General features: G+C 39.6%; 1 protein-coding gene across 13 annotated transcripts in view; it reads right to left on the bottom strand.

The window, feature by feature from the left end:
* Positions 1-22,203, bottom strand: part of FHIT (fragile histidine triad diadenosine triphosphatase) — a 1,583,000-nt gene that overhangs the window by 1,346,555 nt on the left and 214,242 nt on the right. For 4 of the 13 annotated variants that reach the window (XM_051852260.2, XM_070050657.1, XM_070050656.1 and 1 more), the window contains one exon: positions 9,419-9,558. The exons of the other annotated variants lie outside the window; for them this stretch is intronic. In XM_051852260.2, the coding sequence (XP_051708220.1) occupies positions 9,419-9,496 (78 nt within the window). In that variant the 5' untranslated portion in view covers positions 9,497-9,558. The remainder of the gene's footprint in view (positions 1-9,418; positions 9,559-22,203) is intronic. 13 annotated transcript variants of the gene reach the window in all.

The following is a 22,203-nucleotide window of genomic DNA, read 5'->3' as shown; positions in this document are numbered from 1 at the left end:
GGAAGGAAGGAAGGAAGGAAGGAAGGAAGGAAGGAAGGAAGGAAGGAAGGAAGGAAGGAAGGAAGGAAGGAAGGAAGGAAGGAAGGAAGGAAGGAAGGAAGGAAGGAAGGAAGGAAGGAAGGAAGGAAGGAAGGAAGGAAGGAAGGAAGGAAGGAAGGAAGGAAGGAAGAAGGAAGGAAGGAAGGAAGGAAGGAAGGAAGGAAGGAAGGAAGGAAGGAAGGAAGGAAGGAAGGAAGGAAGGAAGGAAGGAAGGAAGGAAGGAAGGAAGGAAGGAAGGAAGGAAGGAAGGAAGGAAGGAAGGAAGGAAGGAAGGAAGGAAGGAAGGAAGGAAGGAAGGAAGGAAGGAAGGAAGGAAGGAAGGAAGGAAGGAAGGAAGGAAGGAAGGAAGGAAGGAAGGAAGGAAGGAAGGAAGGAAGGAAGGAAGGAAGGAAGGAAGGAAGGAAGGAAGGAAGGAAGGAAGGAAGGAAGGAAGGAAGGAAGGAAGGAAGGAAGGAAGGAAGGAAGGAAGGAAGGAAGGAAGGAAGGAAGGAAGGAAGGAAGGAAGGAAGGAAGAGAAATCAACAACAGAACCTGAGATCTGAGAAAAACTGTTAAGAAAAATACAATAATAGCAATTATTTATTAAACACCTTCTGTGTGCCAGGCAGTATGTGTGTTCGTGTGTGTATGCATTATCTAACTTATTTTTCATTAAATAATCACAATTCTTTCAAGTAAATATATCATCATGTTAATTACATAGTGAAACAGAGGCAAGAAGTAGTTGGAAATTTTCCCAAAGTTATCCAGATAGTAAGAGATAGAAACAGGACTTAAAATACATCTGACTCCACAAGAGCCCCTAATTAATACAGCACTAAGATGCACTTTGTTCATAAAGCAAAAAGCTTTTTTTCCCCCCAAGTTAGAAAAATTGAAGGAGAATTCTAGAATTAAGAATTCAAACACCATGCACATTACCATCTACATTAGTTTGAAGGCAAAGTAAATGTCTGCTTTCTTGGTTTCACCAAATACTCATTTATTTCTATTTTTTCTAAATATAACCCTGCTGGCGCTGCGGCACAGTAGGTTAATTCTCTGCCTGCGGCACTGGCATCCCATGTCAGCGCCAGTTCTAGTCCTAGCCACTCCACTTCTGATCCAGCTCTCTGCTATGGCCTGGGAAAGCAGTAGAAGATGGCCCAAGCACTTGAGTCTCTACACCCGCATGGGAGACCGGGAGAAGGCTCAAGGCTGCTGGCTCCTGGCTTCTGGCTTTTGCTCAGTACAGCTCCTGGCCATTTGGGGAGTGAACCAGTGGAAAGAAAACCTTTCTCTTTGTCTATCTCACCCCTCTCACTGTCTGTAACTCTACCTCTCAAATAAATAAAATATTTAAAAACAATAAAAATAAATAACTATAACCCCAATAGGAATTTGATTGTGAAATAAAATTGTCTTAGGGTGGTTAGATGCCCCTAAGGAATAGACTGTGTAGTCCAAAAAGAAGTTCTATTATTCCAGCAATGTAAGTTCAAAGTAAAGACTTTCAAGGATAATGAGATTGGTAAAATGCAATCTTTCCAATATTTTTTTCTCTTTACTACCAAACCCCGTTAGCAAAAACTACTAAATTATAAACCACAGTATGTCTAACTTAATCACTGTCTATATGTTGTTTTGGCTTTGTTCTGGGTTTCTTTCACACAAGGGATAAAGAACAGTTTCTCAAAGAAACCTCTATTGTAACTATTCCCATTTCCAACCCTCTCGTGATTCCCTTTCAACATGTCTGTCTGCACTAAAACACAAATGCTTCAGCTTGATCTCACAGCTGATAAACCTTGAAGACAGTAGAGTGGACAGAGCAGCGCTGAGATTCGCAGAGAGACCAGCAGTCACCCTTACCATAATGGAATAAATAAAGCATGAACAATTAAATCAAATGACAATTTCAGATTTGAAGTTTAGTTCTCCTGTCTTTATGTAGTGGAAAAATTAAATCGCCTAGCCTTTCTTGGTAGAAATCATCCTTAGAAGGAAGAAGCCATGTATGCCTAGTTTTAAACTGATAATGAAGTTACAAGCACCCACATCTACCTTATATTTAACTATATGGATGTATTGTCTGTCTACTACTTGCATGCATTATAAAATATTCTAGTGATTAGTTCAACAGTTCAGATTAGCTATAAAGACCTTTATTAGTTGCACTTGAAATTTATAACTTGCTGGTATAAAATGGTTCAGTGGTGCTGTTTTCCTTTTAATTCCTTTTACAAGGAGTGGGAGATGGATAAAAGAAAAAGAAAATCAATTAATACATTTTGAAAATAAGACTAGTCAGTAAGTACATTTTTAATCTCTTCAACATATTGTCTAGGAAGTCTAATAGATTACTCTATGTGGGAACAAAACAAACAAAAAAACCCTGCTGTTTTAGCAGCATCTAATAAGATTGCAAAACCTTGGTGACTTGCAGGATCTTTCACACTCATGCTCTGTGAACTGTTCACTATGCAGCACTCTCATCTGTCTCTATAACTCAATGTTTTACTGAAAAGGAGATTCTTTGCTCTACAGCTTTAAACATCACCAAGGAACAGGCCCCATGCACCTTTCATTCCTGCTTGGAACTCCCTGACAAAACCTGTCATTTCTTGTTCTTTTCAACTCAGACTGCCTAGTCTCCAGGCATCAGATTAAAAGGAATGTCTAAGGTAACATCTTCATTTATTCATGTGATTTTCATCTTGGATGGAGTTATAAAAGTCAACCAAATTAGGAAAATAATAATATATTTTGTGAGGTGAAATTTACAATACAAACAGAGTAGAAGTGATTTTCTACACATGAGGGTTATATTCTTGTCATCGAAGACAGTCTTTGCAAAAAAGACCTGCACATGTTACACCTTACAAATCTCCAGCTGAGAAGCCAAAGGGGAAAGGGTTAACCTTTTCTAAAAAAAAAAAAAAAAATACTAACATTTCTGTAAGAAATTCAACTCTGTTCTCCCTAAAAGAAAATCTAAACAGCAATAAAGAGGCAAACTCTACATATTAACTTTGTTTAACTGAACACTAGAAAACCAGTATTATTAGGGCTTTGGAAAGATTGGGCTAAGAATTGTCTTAAGCTTTATTTTCTGCTAAGGCTAGGTTTTATTTCTTGAGGGAAGAGCTTCTGTTTGGCTTTTTCTTTTCAAGAAAAAAAAACCATGTAATTATATTTTTATGTTTACATTTGTAGAACTACAGATAAAGAAAGAAAAATATCATCAGGAAGTTTCCTATCATTAAATATAAAAGATGGAATATTCTAACAATGCCAGATGAATATATAATGTAGGGAAGAAAACCTATAATTTAAATAGAACTTTCAAAATATTTCAAACAGAAACAAATTTTGTAATATTTAAAGTTATCTTTGACATGAAACATGATAATTGCTATTAATGATATGCTATAAGGTAAATGATACTGAACATTGCTTTTATCAATAACCAGAGTTTCTCAGAGAACATTCACTTTTTTAGAAAATAACACATTTTTATTTACTTTTTTTTAATTGACACATAATAATTGCATATATTTATGGAGTACAGGATGATACTTTGATAAATGTACAGAATGTGTAATGTTCGAATTAGGGTAATTAGCATGAGTATCACCTCAAACATTCATCTTTTCTTGGGGGAAGAAACATGCTTTTTATATTAGACTTACTTGGAGGTAACTGGATTTTGGCCCTTGAAATAAGGTCAAATAGTCAGCATCCTACAACTTTACATGGATAGCAAACTAACATGTAAACATGTTTAGGAAGAAAAACATCAGTAATTTTATCTTATGCCAATTATTTATAATGTCAAATGACAAACTAATGAAATTAGCAATAGGTCACACTTCACATAAACAAGTCACTGATTTTATTAAATGGTCATGCTCAAACCCAAGAGGTCAGGAAACTTTTTTTTTTTTTTGGCCTTAAAAATTTTATTTGAAAGACACAGAGAAAGAGACACAGATATGGTAGGCACACAAAGATCTTCTGCTGATTTTCTCCCCAAATGCCTGCATCAGCTAGGGCTTGGCCAGGCCAAATCTAGGAGCCAAGAATTCAATCCAGGTCCCCCACATGAGTAGCAATGACTCAACTACTTGGGCCATCACCTGTTGAGTCCCAGGGTTTGTATTAGCAGGAAGCTGGAACTGGAAGCAGAGCAAGGACTCAAACCCAAGCACTCTGATATAGGATGCAGTTGTTCCAAGCATTATCCTAACCCCTGTGCCAAATGCCCCTTGCCAGGAAGCATTTTTTTTAAATTTTATTTAAGGAAGATAAACATCATGCATTTCATATTACAAATTTAGGAATATAGTGATTCTTCCCTCCCTACCTCCCTCTCACCCATACGCCCACCCTTCTTCCTCCTCCCTCTCCCATTCCCATTCTTATTTTTTACAAGGAACTATTCTCAGTTACCTTTATACTCATAAGGTTAACCCTACACTAAGTAGAGAGATCAAGAAAAAATATGAAGAAAATGTAAAACAAAACAAAACAAAAAAAGCATTATTTCTCAACAGTCAAAGCAAAGGCCTTTCAAAATCATCTCATCATAAAGTATCAATTTCATTCCAATAAATTACTTTTTAGACACTCCATTAGTAACCACAAATCAAAGAGAACATATGATATTTGGCTTTTTGGGACTGGCAGATTTTGCTAGGTGTAATGGTTTCTAGTTGCAGCCATTTTGTTGCGAATGACAGGATTTCATCTTTTTTTTTAACCACCATATTGTATTCCATAGCATACATATACCATAATTTCCTTATCCAGTCTTCATGTGATGCATATCTGGGTTGATTCTATGTCTTAGCTATTGTAAATTTAAAATGAACATGGGGGCACAGATCACTCTTTCATATGGTGATTTCAGGAAACATTCTTTACAGAACAACCCTGATTAATGTACAAGAGATAGCTATTCATTTTTGAAATGCAACTTCTCACATGCCATTGTTTTTAAGGTAATATTTATAGAAGCTGTAAAAACCTTAATGTCATAGACATCTATCCGTTGTGGGCACAGAGTATCCCTCCTCCCTTTTTCCCCTTCGCTCTACCCTCCATTTCCCAGACACATTTTCGTGTCTGTATATATAGCCTAGCCATCTTAAACAGGAAAATGGCCAACATATTCTTACATGCAAAAATCTGAACATACTTCTTTCAGAGTTGTAAGACCTGTTAGGCACGTGAAGATCAAGAGAGGGAAAATGATTTATTAGGCCAAACCACATAGGACTTATATATCATGGGCTGCAGGACAGAGCTTATTAAATGATTTCACTGGTCACATAACTGAATATAAAAGGGGAAACGTTTCAGTGACTGTGGTCAAATATGATTGTTGCTGCAATAGATTAAAAGTCCCAGAGGTACCCTTAGTTAGGTCAGTGACCAAACGTCCACCCATACGATATTATTCTTCATGGGCAATGTCTCCGAGTCATTGAATGTGTGAAAATCAAGCCTGAACTGAGGTATAAATTTTAGTTTGCTGTCACCTTTCCAGTGGATAAGCACTTCTGACATGAAGATTTTTATCTTTTTTCCTTATCAACAAGGCATTAACAGAATTCAGATTTACAAATCAGGCATGGAAATATGGAAGGTGTTCACAATTCTAGACCAAATGTGAAATTACCCAGGAAGGAGATTATGAGCTTATAAATCATCCAAACTTTCACTCACTGACTGGCCATCTACCAAGGAACAGAAAAAATAATAAATTTAAGCTCAAATTGTTTATGTGGAGCTTGCTTTTTTTAAAGAGGTTTTTGATTTAACTTTAAACAGTTATTTATTTATTTATTTAAAAAGCAGCATGCCAAAGAGAAAGAGAGAAAAATCTTTCATCCACTGGTTCATTCCCCAAATATCTGAACAGCCAGAGTTGGGCCAGGCCCAAGCCAGGAGCCAGGAACTCCATCTTGGTCTCCTATATGGGCAGCAAGAACTCAACTATTTGGGCCATCATTACTGCCTCCACAATACATTAGCAGGATGCTGGATCAGAAGTAGAGTAGCCAGGACCTGAACCATGCATCCATATATAGGATGCAGTGCTTGTTAACATGCCTGGTGACTACTGTGATGTGGGGAAAGACTGGAATAAATAAAGATTTGGTGAAGATATGTCACTTATCTTTCTGTATTCTTAGCCTCTAAGTTTAACTTTCCAAATAGCTAAGGGGTACAGCACTCAAAAGAAGTGTATCCCTTCTCAAAATAACAATGTTTGGGGAAGAAGTAATCATTAAACAAAATGATGTTTACCTTATTTTTGTTATGCTTTGTGCATTATATTCAGAAAACTTTTTTTAAAAAGATTTTTTTGTGGGTTGCTTGGTTGGTTGGTTTGAAAGGCAATGAAACAAATGGAGACTCAGGAGATCCGGACTTGCTGGTTTATTCCCCAAATGGTTGCAACAGCCAGAACTGGGTAAGCCAGGAACTCTACCCTGGTCTCCCACATTGATGGCAGGATCCCAAATACTTAAGCCAGCTTTGGCTGACTTCCAGGCAAACCAGCAGAAAGTTGGATCTGAAACTGGGTATCTGTGACTCAACAACAATGCTGGCCCCAGTATATACTCTTACATGTTAAAATATTGGTTATCTTTGGGTGATAAGACAGAAGTCATTTTCATTTGTGCTTCTATACAATTACACATCGTTTTTGCTCCACAACAAGCACAGAATGACTTCACACTCATGCAACCAAGGGCACTCTCACACCACCACACCAGCTCAGGAAGAAGACTACCAAGAAGTAAAAAGAGAACTATGGTCAAAGAGTCCACTTTGTGCCCTTTGTTCACCATTTTGCACTCCCTCTCAGCTCTGCTTTCCTGAGTAAAGGGCAAAAGCACTTGTGGGGCCTGTGTCTGAGCCCCACTTTTATCACAGACTGGTGTGCCTACAATGGTCTCCAAGCCTTGGTTTCCCCTTGTATAGAATGAATGTAATAGTAATACTTAGGAAGAAGTCAAGAAGAGAGGATAATGCACGTAGCTTGGCTCAAGGAGAGTACCAATAATGTTAGCTGCACTTGTTTACATCAGCTTTATTTGACCTTGGTAATGTTAGGACTTACAAAATACTTTACAGTAACCTTGCAGTAAACTTTATAAACCGGAAGCAAAAGACAGAGCTACAATTCAATCCCTGTCCCAAAACTGATAACCAAACACCACTTTTGACTTGAGACTGACCTAGTTGTGTACCAGAGTCATCTCTTAGAGGCTGACCCCCCATGGTTAAATTTCAGAAATTTTGCAAGCCAATTATTAAACATATGCCTTACTTAAAGTCACTATATAACTGCCAATTACAAAATTTATAATAAAAATATTATAAAGGTATTAAACCCATGAAATTCATTATACTCTAATTCTTTTACTATTATCTATACTTTTTAAGGTTATCTGCAGCTGTTCTGTCTGCAGAGTGGAAATACTGTATAACAGAATAATACCGTACATCTGTTCTCAATTTTACTTTCAGTTAAATCACATTGGTAGATTGAAATAGGCCTTGACTTATTTCAAATGGACAAATGTTACAGATCAAGACTTGATATGTTTTGTTGATTGGGAGTGATGAATAATATATAGATTAACTGAAAGTGGGCCATGTCTGTAGCTGTTATACCCTGAAGAGCATATAAAAATGGAGGACACATTCCTCCAGTATTAAAAACTGTTATACAATCTATGTGAAATAATAGCACTTGTTCATCAAGTGCAGACATATATTGGCTATGGATATAAGAAATTTGGCAGAGTCTATTAGCTATCTGGAATTTATAATAAAGAGCACTGATTATTCTTATTTATAAATCATATGCTCTGTATCCACTATATCAGTAAAATTTATAATGAACAGACACATGCACACATGAGATCACACAGATGCACACTTTTGTTTTCAGAAGCACAAGTTGTTAAACAATGATCACTGTACTGAGCAAAAGTAGAAGCTTTCAGTAGAGCCTTGGGCTCAACTCCAAAGCAGTAAAGTTGAAATTTAAAAGGTTTTAGCTTCAGTTGAGTCTACTCAGTTAGACTATTACAACTAAACACACTGCATTGAGTATTCTAATTTTGTAGGATGATGACATTTGCTCACTGCTTCAGGTTCCATCCTTATTACATAAAATGCACTATATGGAAACACAAGTTAAGAGAAGTCGACATAGCTTTCTACACCTCAGGCAAACTCTAGAGATACAAAGGTAAGTAAGATACAGCCCCTCTCTGTCTCCAAGACAGTTGAACAGGGAGGACAAACATGTTACTCCATAAAGCAAGAGGAATGATCTCTATAGGTACAAAATGCTAGGGGATGACTAGGGAGAGATGCTATGAGTTCAGACCCCAGGTCTCTGTTCATAACATTTGCTTCATTTGCCTTAAAGCAAACAAGATAAAGAAAGAAAGCCCCAAGGAGGAGAAATCCAGGCAGCAAGGCTTAAGACTTAGCCAGGAGTCTACAATCAGATGGCTGTGTTTAGACTGAGGTTCCTCCACTCACTGTATGAAACACAACAAGTCGCTTGGCTCCTAGCAGCCTCTGTTTATGTGCCAGAAGGATAGTAACTCCAAGCCTGCAACGCTGTAATGAGGTCCACATGAGGTAACGCACGTAAAGCGCTTAGAACAGTGCCTCATATACCCCAACCCCTCCATATTGCCTGCTGCTGTGATTGCTGCTGCTGGCACCCCCTGAGGGTTGAAAAGGTTCCCTTTGGAAAGGCATGGAAAGGGCAGGGGCAGGGGAGAGGGCATTCCAGGCAGAGGGAAGAACCCAGAGAGAACATGCTAGGGGCCAGTGAGTAGCCCTGGGGTACCAGACCACTACTTGAGGCCCAGATCAGCCAGAGCACAGTTGATGAGTGAGAAAGACTATGGCTCTGCCACAGGGATGCAATACACTCATTTCTTATTCTCTTTTGAGAAAAAAAAAGGCAAGTTTTTAAAATGATATTATCCTTTATCTCCTGACAGGTACTGTAAATTGTGCCTCTGATATATGTGTGAAGAGCCTATAAGGGAATGATAAATCAGACAATATTACATATATTCATCAGTACCTTAATTGTTGTTAAATACTAACAACACCTAGAATTGATCTGCACCAAGATTTACCACGCTGACAAAAATCCACCTGGGAAAGAGCACATGATAATTAAGAAGAACAACCACGGGTTTGCAGCAATGCACGGCTTCTGAACAAGATTTAAACTCCTCCCTGAGGGAATACCTGGGTGATGTTTATTCTGTAGATGAACAATGTGATAATAACAATGAAAAAGATTGATGAGATTTTCCTACTGTAGGAGTGTGATTTCGCCAGCTACCTCAGGTAACAGAAGGATGTAAAACTGAGTCGTCCAAAACCACTTGAAAATTATGGTTGAGCAGTGACTAGCACACATCTTCAGCAACCTGGAGAAATGGACTGCAAGTCAAGGAGAGACATCAGGCATTTAACAAAAACCTGAAATGAAGAAAAAATTTTCTCAAGTAACCACAACCAAATTCAACCAATTTAAAACAAAAAGGTACAAAGAGAATCTTGTTTTTTGTTTTGTTTTGTTTTGTTTTTCATGGATAAGGCAACATTTTTTTTTTCTTTTTGTGGTCTTTGCTGTTATGTGGGTCTAACAGGTAATTGTTAGCAATCTCTCTTATCCTGGAAGTGAGGAACTTCCTGCCCTACCTCATTAAACACACACACACACAAAACAAGACAGTATTAGTCTTGTGGTCTTGCTACTTAAAATAGAAAGATATATCATTTTGGAGCTTGTTGAAACACAGACTCTTGGGCCCCACCCTAGACCTCATGAATTAGAATCTGTATTTTTTACAAGAGCCCCAGATGATTCCTTTAAAGTATAAGAAGCAACCTTCTAATCTAGAGATGCCTTCCTCCCTCCCTTCCTTCCTTCCTTCCATTGACTTTATTTTTTTTTTAAGGATTTCTTTATTTATTTGAAAGTCAGAGTTACACGGAGAGGAGAGGCAGAGAGAGAGGTCTTCCATCCAATTGTCCACTCCCCAGTTGGCCACAAGGGCTGGAGATGCGCCGATCTGAAGCCAGGAGCCAGGGGCCAGGAGCTTCCTCCGGGTCTCCCATGCAGATGCAGGGGCCCAAGGACTTGGGCCATCTTCCACTGCTATCTCAGGCCACAGCAGAGAGCTGGACTGGAATAGGAGCAGCAGGGACTAGAACCGGCACCCATATGGGATGCTGGCACCTCAGGTCAGGGCATCAACCCACTGTGCCACAGCACCAGCCTCCCATTCAATTAACTTTCAAGATTTGCAATGTCATAATAAGGTAGGTAACCACTAGCTTCATTCATGTGGCTGCTTAAATTTCAATTCACCAAAATTAAATAAAATTAAAATTTAGGGATTTTCAATAACCACATGAAAAGTGCTCAGGTAACACATGCAGCTAGCATCTGCCATATACATTTCCATCACCAGATAAACTCCTATAGCACACATCACTGAACAAAACACACAAAGACCCTTGTAGTCATAAAACTTGGATTCTAGTGGTGTGGATGCAGCTAATAAACAGTAAACATAATAACTAATTTTTTAAGATTTATTTTATTTATTTGAAAAAGTTACAGAGAGACGTAGAGACAGAGAAAGAGGTCTTCCATCCACTGGTTCACTCCCCAGTTGGCCACAACGGCCAGAGCCGCGCCAATCCAAAGCCAGGAGCCAGGAGCCTTGAGCCTCTTCCGGGTCTCCCACATGAGTGCAGGGGCTCAAGGACTTGAGCCATTCTCCACTGCTCTCCCAGGCCATAGCAGAGCTGGATCAGAAGTGGAGCAGCTGGGAGTCAAACCGGCACTCATATGGGATGCCGGCGCTTCAGGCCAGGGCATTAACCCTCTGCGTCACAGCGCTGGCCCCAACTGACTAAATTAAATGGTATGTTGGGTAGTTAAAAGCAAGGACAAAAAGAAAAAAATACAGCAATATTAGAGGGATCAGAAAGATGGAGAAACACAGGAATTTTAAATACTGCCAGACTGGTAGCCTCATTGAGAAACTGCAGTAAAATGTAGGGGTAGGGGGCCAGTGTTGTGACATAGCAGCTAAAGCCCTGTCCTGTGACGCTGGCATCCTATCTGGGCACCTGTTCGAGCTGGCTCCCTGTTAATGGCCTAGGAAAAGCAGTGGAGCATGACCCAAGTGTTTGGGCTCCTGCAACCCATGTGGGCGACACAGATGAAGCTACTACTCCCAGCTACAGCCTGGCTCAGCCCTGGCCACTGCAGCCCTCTGGGGAGTGAACCAGAAGATGGAAGATTCATTCATTCATTCATTCATTCTCTCTCTCTCTCTCTCTCTCTCCATGATTCTGATTTTCAAATACATAAATAAATCTTCAAAGAAAAAAAAAGTGGCAGATTGTAAGCCAAGATTGAGAATGTTCAAAACAGAGGACAAAGTCTGTGCAGAGGCCCTAGGAAAGATATGTCTGAGAAACATCAAGGGGGGAGCATAAGACAGGAGGAAAGTGAGAGAAGGGGGACCAGTGAAAACCCAGGAAAGTGAAAGGGTAAAGATCCCGGGCAGCTGAAGGGACTCCTTGTTCATTTTCAAGGTCATTGGAGTGGACTAGCAGCCAGTGCAGGGTTCTGAGCAGAATGACAGACTTCCACAAAACCTCAAGAGTTTTTCCATTTCAGCAAAAAGGGACTTTATGCAAAATTCATCTTTTCAATTCGTTTGATTCAAGGTTATATTCAGAGGTAGATAAACCCTATCTGCACTGGCAAAATGACTTTGTTTACAAGTTTTGCTAACCACCAGAAGCTTGTTAATGATACTCAAACAGAAGTCATTAAAATTTATCACTGTAAAATTCAGACACCTTTCCAGAGCCTCCAGTAAAATGGGAACTCACAGGGTCTTACAGGTTCCCACCCAGATTCTTCAGCCATCATCGCACTTTTAGCAAAGCCTGAGGAATGCAAATCCGAGTACCCCAACTGTCCGAAAGACAGAACTCCATATGTGTCTCACACTCAAAACCCATTGATTACTTTCACACTAATTCACATGTAATTTTTGGAGGCACAGAAATCTGCCAAACAGCTTCAAATTTTTCTATTTCATTTTCTTGTTCAACTCCAGTAAATTGATTTCATCTACAGTACTTACCATCTCAAGTTAAAAGGCACAGTGATAGAACTCAGGGTATGGGTTTTGTTTCAATTTGTTTTTTCAGAGTTCCCAGAAACAGTGCCACATTTTACCCATAAGTGAGAATACTGCTATCTCGTTGGTAACCCTACTCCAGCGCTATGAATTGCAGGTCACTATAGCTCATGTGAAAAACAGCTTCAAAGCCTACATTCTCTCTAAGACAGTCACATGAGAATTATACCGAAGAGGCAGTCCCCAAGATGAGTGAGAGACAATGCCTGGGATTACTCCCCGGGGACCACCACCAACTGTGATCCAGCCAGAGTGCTGGTAGAAAAAGCGAACAAGTTCACCTTGCGTAAATTAAATCAAATGAACAATAAATCAAGACGTGCTGGGTCACCAGGAACTAACTGCTCAAATGCTCATGGCAGGTGAGTGAATCAAGCAGCACTGTTTTGATGCATCTGGGCATGCCATTTCTGAGCAACAGAAGGTAAGAAGGTGTTTTAGAAACCAACTTATTACCGATTTGAGAGATGGAAGTCCAAAGCGAGAGCTGCTTTGGCATTATTTCATTCATTCATTCAACAAATATATATTGAGGACCTCCTATGGGTAGGAATTGACCTATATGCTGGAAATATAGAAGCTTATGTACAATAATAACCTGTCCACACAAAGGTTACAGTTAAGGTTTTAACATCTTCAAGGCTCCCTCTTGAAGCCAGGAACCTTCCAGAGCTTGGAGACTCCATAAGTCTTTTGTGGATAGGAAGGATTCACAGATTGTTTTAGAATAAGAAACAGGAGTCACACAAGCAAAAGGTGACTCTTCACAAGGTAAAAGGTACATGTGTACAGTAAGTTTTACACTCCTTAGGGCCACTGTTGTGGTACCCCAGGTTAAGTTGCCACCTACAACATTGACATTTCATGTGAGCATAGGTTCAAATCCCAGCTGCTCCACTTCCAATCGAGCTCCCTTTTAATGTGCCTAGCAGATGATGACCTGAATGCTTGAGCCCCACCATCCATGTGGGAGACTGGAATGGGGTTCCAGGCTCACGGCTGTTGTGACCATTTAGGGAGAGAACCAGCAAATGAAAGTGCTCTCGCTCTCTCTCACTCTCTCTCTCCAACTATGCCTCTCAAATAAATAAATCTTTGTTAAAAATGTTTTATATCTGCAATCTGTGGCCAGAGCCCCTGAGCTTTTTTGTTTTCCTCATCTATCAACAGGGTCACTGCCCAAGAGTTGAAGCATCCTCTTCACCTTACATCCTTTCTGTACAGCAAAACCAGAAGGAGCAGTGAAGAAAATCCATGCCTGGAGGCTAGACAAAGGAAGACACCAAAAGTGAGCAAACGTGCTAAAAGGCCTAAAAAGTTAGCTACAGACACAGGACCTGCTGTGCTGCAGAGAGGGCTAAAAGGAACAGCCTAGAACAGGGGCTGGGAAACCAGAATGGAGTCCACACATGGTCTATCTGTCAGGGTTCTCATGAAAAACAGAACCAAGAGAGTAAATACACATATACAAGAAGAGACGTATTGTGAGGGACTGACTCGTAGGAATGTGGAGGCAGTGGAGGCCCCTATCTGCTGTCTGCAAACTAGAGAAGCTACAGACCCAGGAAAGATGATGTAGTTCCAGGCCTAGCCTGCAGACCCTGGCACCAGAGGAGCCAATGGCACAAGTCCCAGTCTGACTCTCAAGACCCAAGAACCAAGGGCACCCCTATGTGAAGGAAGGAAAAAGAGAGAGATTTACCTTTCCTTTGCTTTTCATCCTGTTCAAGCCCTCAGTGGACTGGAGAAAGCCTATGGCATCAGAGATGGTGAGTCAACTGACTGACACACTCACCGTCACACCCAAAACTGACTGCAATTCTTAGCCCACCATGTATGCCCTGCCACCTATTTTTTTCTGAACAAAGTTTTAATGGAATACAGTCACTCCTGTTTATTTACATACTGTCTAGGACTGCTTTTGATAAAAAAGAAGAGCGGCATGGCCCATAAAGCTGAAAATGCTTACCCTCTGGCCCTTTACATTAAAAGTGTGCCAATTCTCAATCTAGAACTGCATAATCCAATAGAGTAGCTATCAGCCACATGAAATATGGATGGTCCAAAGTAAGATGTGTTTTAAGGCTAAAATACAAGCAAACTGCAAAGACTTACTGTGGAAAACAAAATGTAAACTATCTTGTCAATAATTTTTATACTGATTACATTGTAGAAACAAAATTTCGATATGCTGGACTAAATTCAGTATGTTATTAACCTTAATTCCATCTCTTTATGTTTACTGACTCTTCCAGTTCCTGAATAACATTTGGCACACATGATCCACTAGACAAAAATCCAGCAGAGGTCTTCAGCATGACTCTTTGTATCTCACTGAGGAAGAAAAGCAAATCAAGTGACATGGTCAGGGACAGCACTCAGAGTTTAAAGTTACATCTAGGTTTCCCAAACAAATGTTTGGATTATACTTTATTAACTTCTCAAGGACACTATACAATCATGGTTTGGATCTATTGTCTTATAAAGATGAGTTTTAACTAATTATAAATTAGTTTTAACTTAGAATAATTTTTTTCTTTTAAAAAATTTCTTTTAAAAACTATTCATCCAAAGGCTACAAGAGCATCACGCTGGGAAAATATGGGAAGTTTATTAGGTCAGTTGAGGCTTTAATATGCTCAGTTTATTGATTTCAACCTGTAAGCACAATAAATCACCCTGGTCATGGAGGCAGCACCAGTTGAAAATGAGAACACAGATCAATTATCTGAGAACTCTGGGCTTTCTAATTTTCCTGGTTCCATGGCAAAGACCATCTGCCTTTTCTTAATGCAAAATTTGGCCATGCAGAGAGGTACTATGAGATTGCTGTGGTTATGCTCGGTTATGATGCCACAGCACTTGAGTTCTAGACCAAGATCCACCCTGGGAATGTTGCTTGGACTCACTATGCCCCAGTTTCCATATCTGAAAAGCATGGAAAAACAACAGTGTTTCCCAAAGCCTGGTACATACAGTACAGACAGTATGCCACTGACATTTGATTGTAAAGAGTGGTTTTCTTTTTATTTTAATAATTATTTTTATTTTAATAATTGTGTGTTTAATTCCATATATATGTGTGTGTGTATACATACACACACACATATATATATAACTTGCACAATAAGATGACCAATATCATTGCTTAACATTCCTAATTAATGAGGGAAGGTTCTTTAATGGAAAAGTCTAGTTAACAAATGCAAAAGAAATAATGGAATTTGGCCGGCGCCGTGGCTCAATAGGCTAATCCTCCGCCTTGCAGCACCGGTACACCAAGTTCTAGTCCTGGTCGGGGCGCCGCATTCTGTCCTGGTTGCCCCTCTTCCAGGCCAGCTCTCTGCTATGGCCCGGGAGTGCAGTGGAGGATGGCCCAAGTGCTTGGGCCCTGCACCTGCATGGGAGACCAGGAAAAGCACCTGGCTCTTGGCTTCGGATCAGTGCAATGCACGGGCCGCAGCGCGCCGGCGGCGGCAGCCATTGGAGGGTGAACCAGCGGCAAAGGAAGACCTTTCTCTCTGTCTCTCTCTCACTGTCCACTCTGTCTGTCAAAAATAAAAAATAAAAATAAAAAAAAGAAATAATGGAATTAGAAATTATAATTTTTGCAATCCCTTAGTGAAATCATTGATTCAAGCAGCAATATCAACTGGAGAGACCATTATATGAAAAAATAATGTGGAACATTAAAATGGATTGTTCAGGCTATTTCTCACAAAATCTATTGTATGTTACATCACTCAAAGTGGTTATAAAGTAAATGCCGCCTGATGAATGCAGTTAGGAAGCACACTCTCTATGAAACATTCTTGCCAAGAACACTTAGGCTAAATCAAATGTAGACATAGAGATAATTGCCACTATAGGAAATATGAGGGATGGAAGAACAAGCTAAGTAACACCACAAGAAACCAGAATATGTATCCTCCCACAGGACATGGTTTCTATAACAAGACTATAGGAATATTGTCAAGATTTTTTGAGATAAAGAGACTTAAAGGATAAATGCAATACAATGTACAGACTTTATTGGAATTCGAAAAGGATGGTAAATGATATTTTCAAGTCATTTGGCAAAGTTCCAATGTGAAACAGCATTAGATAACAGCAAACAATTACTATTTCTTTTACTAGATATGATAATGGAATTGTTTTTTTTTGTTTGTTTGTTTGTTCGTTTTTGACAGGCAGAGTGGACAGTGATCAGCACCGCGCTGATCCAATGGCAGGAGCCAGGTACTTATCCTGGTCTCCCATACGGGTGCAGGGCCCAAGGACCTGGGCCATCCTCCACTGCACTCCCGGGCCACAGCAGAGAGCTGGCCTGGAAGAGGGGCAACCAGGACAGAATCCGGCGCCCTGACCGGGACTAGAACCCGGTGTGCCGGCACCGCAAGGCGGAGGATTAGCCTAATGAGCCGCAGCACCGGCCTGCATTGTATTTAAGTACAGAAGCACCAATACATTTGAGAGATGCATTCTGAAATATATGAGAATGAAGTGAAATGATGTCTGATTTGCTTTAAAATATATCATAAGACAGAAAACAAGACAAAGAAATATAAAAAAGGGGAGAGGGAAAAGACAGTATGAAGAAAACAGCAAAGGTCTTCATTATTGAATCTAATAGTTGATCAGCTAAATAACTTGCAGGCCTCATAATAAAATAAAAATGCAGACGCTCATGAGAGGTTGTTTAGCCCAGTGGTTAGTCTTAACCATCTTCCACAATGGAATGCCTGGATTCAATGCCAAGCTCCCGAATCCAGTTTCCTGCAGAAGTAGAACTTCAGAGGCAGCAGTGATGGCTCAAATGATTGGGCTCCTGCCACCCATGTGGGAGGCCTGGATTGAGCTCCTTGCTCTACCTCCAGCCCAGCCTCAACTGTTGTGGATATCTGGGAAATAAACCAGCAGACTGGAGCTCTCTCTGCCTCTCAAAAAACAGAGCAATAATGATGATGATGCAGAACTTATTACTCATAAGTCACTAGGAATTTCCAAACTCACAGACTCTGTAAAACTCTTAAAATGCACATGCAGGAAGCCTGTACTGTTGATGTGTTTGTCATGGAAATTCATTATAATATTCTATCTATTTGTGTGTATTTGGGAAAGTTCCATTATAATTTAAAGGGATTCACTTAAAGGAAAAAATTAAAGAAGTAAAGATGATCTGGTAAAATGGCAAAAATTGTGATAGCTGCCAAAATGGGACTGCAATTTCCAAGATACTGACATAATGATGAAAAGCATTTGAAGTGTAACCAGGCACACGGCAAATGCTCAGTTTAACTCCTGCTACTGCTGCTTCTAGCACTACTATTTTCAAAGATTACACTTCTTGCAAGTAAGAAACATCAGAATTTCTGACATTTTATGGAAATATTCCTTTAGACACACAGTAAAGTCCTTATGGGAGATCTACCCCCACACAGAAAGTCTTAAACTTAATTTTTACTCAGAATTCTTCTTATATTTTGCTGCCTTATATTCTAGGCTCTAAAATATCCTAGAAGAGATTTTCAGTGATGAGCCACAGCAGCACTTAGAGCAGAATATTACTGCCAACTCAAAGATTCTTCTGAAAGCCAGGTTCTTCTTGGTAAGTCAAGGAACTTAACTTACGAGAGCAAATAAGGAGCATCATAATGAGCTAAGTCCTGTGAGTTTGAAACCCGATGAACAATGTTTTTTAAAAAAAATTTTTTTGGACTGCATGAGCCTTTTACAATCTTCAACAAGGTTTAATATCACTTCACTCTCCCCTCTAAATATCCAAATTAAGCACTGTTTTTGATAACAGTAGTTAATACAAGTTAAATAAAAAAATCCAAAAAAATTATTAAAAATGTAATGTTCAGAAGACAGTTTCTTGTCTTGCATTAAAAACCTTTTCAAAAGAAAGAAAATTTAGAAATGAAACTTTGTGCATGAACCAGAACATCTGCATTTGCTAAATCATAATAAAAGTATCACCACATTACAGAGCTCAGAAGCACAATGATTTTACTAATGTCTACTGTAGCCTGTCACCTAAATCAAGTTTTACAGGCCCAGAGAATTTCCTGGACTATTATGTTCTTTACCCATTGGACTAGAAGTACCCTTGAGGACCACCAGGGTCTGTGCAAAGTTTATTTTGCACAAAGAGCAATTTAGGAAAAACAGATAAACAGATCAACCAAAAATTTATTTATCTGTTCACAATGCTAATAGCTGTTTTGAATGACATAAGGAAAGGTATATTTTTAATGTTTTATCTACTTTGTTAAATAGACACAAATGAGAAATTTTTCAGTGCTGTTTCTTCGTACTTCAGCATATTTGAATTGAAGCACACAGAGTTTTCTAAACATCAGTTTTTACTTAAAATAAGGAGTCCACACAGAATTAGCCAGTGTGTTCATGACCCAAGGGACACTAGACATGTTCAGGGCTTCTGTTGCTTCTATGTTCAGTATTTACACATGGGCAATGTGACCTTGTGGCTAAGGCACCTGCATTCCTCACTGAAGTACTTGGCTTTGATATCTGGCTCCAGCACCTGACTCCATCTTCCCACTAAAGCAGGCGCCAGGAGGCAGGGGTAATGACTCAAATAACAAGGTTCCTGCCTTGCATATGGCAGACCTGGATTGAGCCTGGGCTGTTGCAAGCATCTGGGGCAGTAAACTAGTGAATGAGAACTCCAGTTTTTCTCTATCTCTCTTAAGTAAATAAATACATTTGTAAAAATATTTACACATGAAGTATGGGCATTTGCTGTCAGTAGAACCATTTTCTTTTTTTTTAACTTTTATTTAATAAACATAAATTTCCAAAGTACAGTTTATGGATTACAGTGGCTTCCCCCCCCCATAACTTCCCTCCCACTTGCAACCTTCCCATCTCCCGCTCCCTCTCCCATTCTATTCACATCAAGATTCATTTTCAATTATCATTATATACAGAAGATCAATTTAGTATATATTAAGTAAAGATTTCAACAGTTTGCACCCACACAGAAACACAAAGTGTAAAGTACTGTTCGAGTACTAGTTATAGCATTAATTCACATTGAACAACACATTAAGGACAGAGATCCTACATGAGGAATAAGTGCACAGGGACTCCTGTTGTTGACTTAACAAATGACACTCTTGTTTATGGTGTCAGTAATCACCCTAGGCTCTTGTCATGAGTTGCCAAGGCTATGGAAGCCCCCTGAGTTCACTGACTCTGATCATATTTAGACAAGGCCATGGTCAAAGTGGAAGTTCTCTCCTCCCTTCAGAGAAAGGTACCTCCTTCTTTGATGACCCATTCTTTCCACTGGGATCTCACTCGTGGAGATCTTTCATTTAGTTTTTTTTTTTTTTTTCCCCCAGAGTGTCTTGGCTTTCCATGCCTGAAATACTCTCATGGGCATTTCAGCCGGATCCACATGCCTTAAGGGCTGATTATGAGGCCAGAGTGCTGTTTAGGACATCTGCCATTCTATGGGTCTGCTGTGTATCTCGCTTCCCATGTTGGATCGTTCTCTCCCTTTTTGATTCTATCAGCTAGTATTTGCAGACACTAGTCTTGTTTATGTACTCCCTTTGGCTCTTAGTCCTATCATTATGATCAATTGTGAACAGAAATTGATCACTGGGACTAGTGAGATGGCATTGGTACATGCCACCTCGATGGGATTGAATTGGAATCCCCTGGTATGTTTCTAACTCTACCATTTGAGGTAAGTCAGCTTGAGCATGTCCCGAATTGCACATCTCTTCCCTCTCTTATTCATCTATTAACACGACCACTGGACCTTCTTCTACCTGTGTGTGATCATAGATACTAATCAGCCTTTCTTATTCTTGATAGAATTCCCAATATCACAGAAATCAGACGAACTCACAATAGCTGGTGTTCACATTTCCTTCCTGATTAAGATAAGCACACACATCTAGTTTCATAGACAGATATAATATCATTTTTAAAATGTGGGAAAAAAACTAAACAAATTAACAATTCAAGACTCATCCATCACCAATACCCTCCAGTTGCCTTGTTTGGGAAGCTGTAGCTCTTTTGATACAAGAAAATATGCATCAGAAAGAAGCTGGGTAACAAACAGAATAGCTAAGATTTAAATCAACACTCTAGTCTAGAATCCAGGTGTCCCAATGAGCACTTAATCCACTGTGCCAAAATGTCCACCTCTATATTTAACATTTTTTTAAATTTTATTTGACAGGTAGAATTATAGACAGAGAGAGAGAGAGAGAGAAGAGACAAAGGTCTTCCTTACATTGGTTCACTCCCCAAATGGCCAACACGGCTGGTGCTGTGCCGATCTGAAGCCAGGAGCCAGGTGCCCCCTCTTGGTCTCCCATGCGGGTGCAGAGCCCAAGCACTTGGGCCATCCTCCACTGCCTTCCCGGGCCACAGCAGAGAGCTGGACTGGAAGAGGAGCAACCAGGACTAGAACCTGATGCCCATATGGGATGCCGGCGCCACAGGCAGAGGATCAACCAGTGAGCCATGGCGCCGGCCCCTATATTTAACATTTTATACAGTAAATGCTGAACAATGAAAAACAGAATAAGAATACTTCCTACAGGCCTAAGATGGGAAAACACAGGCATCAAAAGATTAATGACAGAAATGAATTCAAAACTAAAATATTCTGAATATATAAAATTCAAAATGACAGTATAAAAATATCCTCACTCTCACTAGTTACTAATTGAGAGTTATTATTTATTCATGAATCTGAAAATAAAAATATGGTAAAAAATACTTTTCTGACTATATGAACTGCATTTCAGGATATCCAAATCATAAGTAAAATTTCTTGATAAAATTTCATGTAGTAAATGCTGTGGGAATATTAGATTAGAAAAACTGCCATTTTGCAGTCCCTGATGAAATGAAGCCTATATTAAGAGACAGGCAACGATCATCCATGAACACTAAAACCACCTCTGTGAGCATGATGGAGAACTCCTAAAAGAAGAAAAGGCTGACAACACTGGACCACAGTACTGAATCTTATCTTCACTAAAAAGGACATACATGATTATGTCCTTCCCACTGACATGTATAGCACCACCTATTCCTGCTCCTTCCCCCAAAAATCTCTAAATCTAATCAAGACTCTAGATTAAATACCAGGCTACAGAGGGGACACAGTTCAGCACACACCACCCCAAAATACAGCACCTTGGCATTTGAGAAAACAGTGGAAGGAGGGAAGTCATTCTCACCTTCTGACCTTCTGCCCTGAAGCTAGTCATGAAACCCAAGAAGGACTTTTCTGACCTTCTCTTGAAGCAGATCCTAAGACCCTCAGTGAAAAAATGCTCTTGCCTCACCTGGAGGAAAGGGACATCCTTATCTCTGAAGACGCAGGCCCACGGAGTAGAATCTCACCAACTAAGAGGGTACCTCAACAAGTCTATGGGAAGTGGAATTGAAAGATAAGCTTATTTTCAGTGAAAAGATTTTTTTAAGAAAGCTTTTATCTAATGAAAACAAATTTCATAAGTAGAGTTTTAGGAATATAATGGTTCTTCCCCCCATATCTACCCTCCCACCCCCACTCCCATCCTACCTACTACTCCCTCTCCCATCCCATTCTTCATTGTTTCATTTTTACTTATTTATCTTTATATACAGAAGACCAACTCTATACTAAGTAAAGATTTCAACAGTTTGCACCCCCACAGACACACGAAGTATAAAGTACTGTTTGAAGACAAGTTTTACAGTTAATTCTCTTAGTACAATTCATTAAGGACAAGCTACTACATGGGGAGTAAGTGCACAGTGACTCCCATTGTCGATTTAACAACTGACACTCTTATGGATGACATCAGTGATCACCAGCGGCTCTTGTCATGATCCCCAAGGCTATGGA

This window comes from Oryctolagus cuniculus, chromosome 10 (assembly GCF_964237555.1).
Source record: "Oryctolagus cuniculus chromosome 10, mOryCun1.1, whole genome shotgun sequence".
Taxonomy (NCBI): Eukaryota; Metazoa; Chordata; class Mammalia; order Lagomorpha; family Leporidae; genus Oryctolagus; species Oryctolagus cuniculus.
This window is presented reverse-complemented; position numbering and strand designations above follow the sequence as displayed.